The 1450-nt window shown below is 42.1% G+C and overlaps 1 protein-coding gene across 1 annotated transcript; it reads left to right on the top strand.

Moving 5' to 3' along the window:
• Positions 1-914, top strand: LOC129644724 (keratin-associated protein 6-2-like). Its single transcript, XM_055570214.1, has one exon. The coding sequence runs from the start codon at positions 269-271 to the stop codon at positions 650-652; it is 384 nt and encodes a 127-aa protein (XP_055426189.1). The 5' UTR covers positions 1-268; the 3' UTR covers positions 653-914.
• Positions 915-1450: the final 536 nt, after the last annotated feature.

Here is a 1450-nt window from a genome sequence, read left to right as displayed (position 1 = left end):
AGAGAAAAGGAGGCAAAATCGTCTGACATCCCCCAGCAAGCTTGTTCTATAAGGTATCTGTTAAATGAGAGGAGATTTGAAAATGATCAGCTTTGGGTCACACGATTCTACTAAGATGGTTTGTCAGCAGAACAAATTAAAGTGAAGCTCTTAAAATGAAACAGGAGTCTCCCAAATAATGAGCTATTTTAAGCAAACTTTAGTGATTGTCAGTGGTGACGTGACTGGCTCATAATGTTGCTTCCATATTTGCTGCCTGTGTCAGGGAATGAATGGTATGCTCTGCCAATTACTGACAGTATATAAAGGTCCATGGGGAGAAGACACACACACTTCAGAAACAGCCTCTTGCAGTCCACCTGAACCCTCTTGCCTTGACAACATGTGTTGTAACTACTACGGCAACTCCTGTGGCTATGGCTGTGGAAAGAGCTACAGCTGTGGGTTCAGCCCCTATTATGGCTGTGGATATGGAAGTAGATACGGCTGTGGATACGGCTCGGGATATGGCTGTGGATATGGCTGTGGATACGGCTGTGGATATGGGACAGGATATGGCTGTGGTTATGGAACCAGATACGGCTGTGGATATGGCTCTGGCTATGGCAGCTACTGGCCAGTTTGCTACAGGAGATGTTATTCTTGCTGCTAGAACATCACCCTCTTAGACTAGTCTGCTTCTGAAATGAGGAATCTAAAGATTATACTGCTTTGAGGATCTGTAACCCATGATTTGTACTTGCAAGAAATTGTATGTGTGACAGAGGCCTTGACCTCCAACTCCCCATTTTTAGAACAACGTCTTTGAAGTCTGAGGTTCTATGGTGATATCATTTGACTCTTCCAAATGTTAGCCTTTACTCCCTTAATCTCTGAGTCTCTGTTATGATTGTGTTAAAGATCCTAACATTCTATAGCATGGAAAACCCCTTATTCTCAATAAAAATGGCTCATTGTTTCTAACAAATCTCTGTGAATTAGTCTTTCTTGAGGTGCTATGGCCTCTTTCAAAGACTGGGCTAAAAAAAAAAAAAAAAGACTGGGCTAATAGGGTGCTTGAACCTTGAGTTCTTTGATATAATACAAGCATTTCTTCTTGTATTTGCAGCAAAAATAATACCTTCTCGAACTATTCCTTGTATCTCACATGCTCAGGCACTCACATACCCAAGCACAAATCTCACAGTATTTCAGAACCGTGCTGAACTGTGCAAATCTCACATGTCAAGAATGGAGCTGGAGGAGCAAGTGCAGGAGGAATGACACATATTCTGGTGGTCATGACAAAGTCCAGGTGCAGGAGAGACAATCTGATTTCCTGCAGGAGTAATGGAATAGAAGAGATGCTTCCCAGAAGTAATGAGAAATTGGAAGCAGAGTTGGGTGTTAGACACTTGAGAATAAAGAACTAAGGAATGTATATTCTTTGTAGCCAAAGAGGGAGAAGCTC

Source organism: Bubalus kerabau, chromosome 2, assembly GCF_029407905.1.
Source record: "Bubalus kerabau isolate K-KA32 ecotype Philippines breed swamp buffalo chromosome 2, PCC_UOA_SB_1v2, whole genome shotgun sequence".
Classification (NCBI taxonomy): domain Eukaryota; kingdom Metazoa; phylum Chordata; class Mammalia; order Artiodactyla; family Bovidae; genus Bubalus; species Bubalus kerabau.
This window is presented reverse-complemented; position numbering and strand designations above follow the sequence as displayed.

Bases quoted from the DNA above. Each gene is read 5' to 3' on its own strand.
- LOC129644724 (XM_055570214.1), top strand. From the start codon at position 269: ATGAATGGTATGCTCTGCCAATTACTGACAGTATATAAAGGTCCATGG.